The following is a 1,236-nucleotide window of genomic DNA, read 5'->3' as shown; positions in this document are numbered from 1 at the left end:
ATAATACCAGCTACGAAACTGAAGAATAAGACAACCAAAGGTTGAAACTATAAAGAAGCACTTCAACTTCCTTGATCATCTACTTGTTTGCCTAGTAACGGATGTACTAAAAATGTACACAACATCAGGATCTATGCTCGGCGTGCAATTTGCAAACAATAATACGCAACCGTGAAACTGACGAATAAGAAAACCAAAGGTCGAAACTATAAAGAAGCACTTCAAAGAGAATCTTTTAAGTAAAAGCAGAAGAAAGAAGCACACACACAAACACACAAAGTTTATACTCAACTGTGCCACATGAAAGTGAACGTTGGGTCTCTAATTCCCAAGTGTATCACAAGATAATCGTTGTAGAAGTGTGGGAAAAAAATTGATAAGATGTCGTACAAATGAGAAAATTAAGATGGATATACGAAATATGAGGTTGAACAATATTAGAAATTAAAACATCAGATACATGGTGCAAGAAATACATTGGGATAAAATGAAAGCTCCGCTCAAGAAACATATATAGAAAGTTGGAAACAAACTAATGATCTAAACTACTAGCACATCTAAACAGTAAAAGAGAACAGGAAAAATTATACAAGTCATAGGGTACTTTATCAGAGCAAGTCATGGAGTAATAATAAAGAAACAGCAATACCTGAGACGGAGGCATCATCGCAAGTTTCACCTTTACTATGATTGATCACATAGTTTATCAGTTTAATGTTATATTCCTGCATAGAAAAGTAATCAGACAACTTGTAGGACATCTTTCGAAAGCAGATGCATTTGATACCTCATCAATCATAATATCACCAGAAGACCAAACGAGGTCCAGCTTTTCCATGGTTAATGTTTTCAGGAGCAGTGCATAATTAGTTGCCACCCTCATTCGTTCCTTCCACCCAAATTCAGCTATGTGTATAACAGAGTGTTAGAGAAAAAAAAACTACTAATCTACCAGACTAATAAAGCTCCAGTAAATCAAAAAAAAAAAAAACTTAAGTAAGTCGATACCACAACCAAATGAAAGCCGCAAGGATTTCTTGAATTTCAGATCATAAACTATAGCCAGCTTCTTTTCAAAACAAAAGCCAATCAGCTTCAAGAAGAAAGGACACGACTTAAGTCCTGACCTTTCCAGTAATACAATTTCATCCTGTTGCAAACTTGCAAGATCAATAACACAACAAGATGAGAATCAACCAGTCAAATAGATAGAGCATTTACTCACATGGAAATTGC

At 35.1% G+C, this 1,236-nt stretch overlaps 1 protein-coding gene across 1 annotated transcript; it reads right to left on the bottom strand.

The window, feature by feature from the left end:
• Nucleotides 1-649: 649 nt before the first annotated feature.
• On the bottom strand, nucleotides 650-1,230 carry LOC107852608 (the record flags this gene model as incomplete). Its single annotated transcript, XM_047403103.1, is given in 4 exon segments — nucleotides 650-725; nucleotides 788-906; nucleotides 1,009-1,150; nucleotides 1,226-1,230. Coding segments are annotated over 2 exon segments (172 nt in total), but the record flags the coding sequence as incomplete, so codon positions are not given.
• Nucleotides 1,231-1,236: the final 6 nt, after the last annotated feature.

This window comes from Capsicum annuum, unplaced genomic scaffold (assembly GCF_002878395.1).
Source record: "Capsicum annuum cultivar UCD-10X-F1 unplaced genomic scaffold, UCD10Xv1.1 ctg3421, whole genome shotgun sequence".
Lineage (NCBI taxonomy): Eukaryota > Viridiplantae > Streptophyta > Magnoliopsida > Solanales > Solanaceae > Capsicum > Capsicum annuum.
Note: the sequence above shows the minus strand (reverse complement) of the source record. Positions and strands in the feature narration are given on the sequence as shown.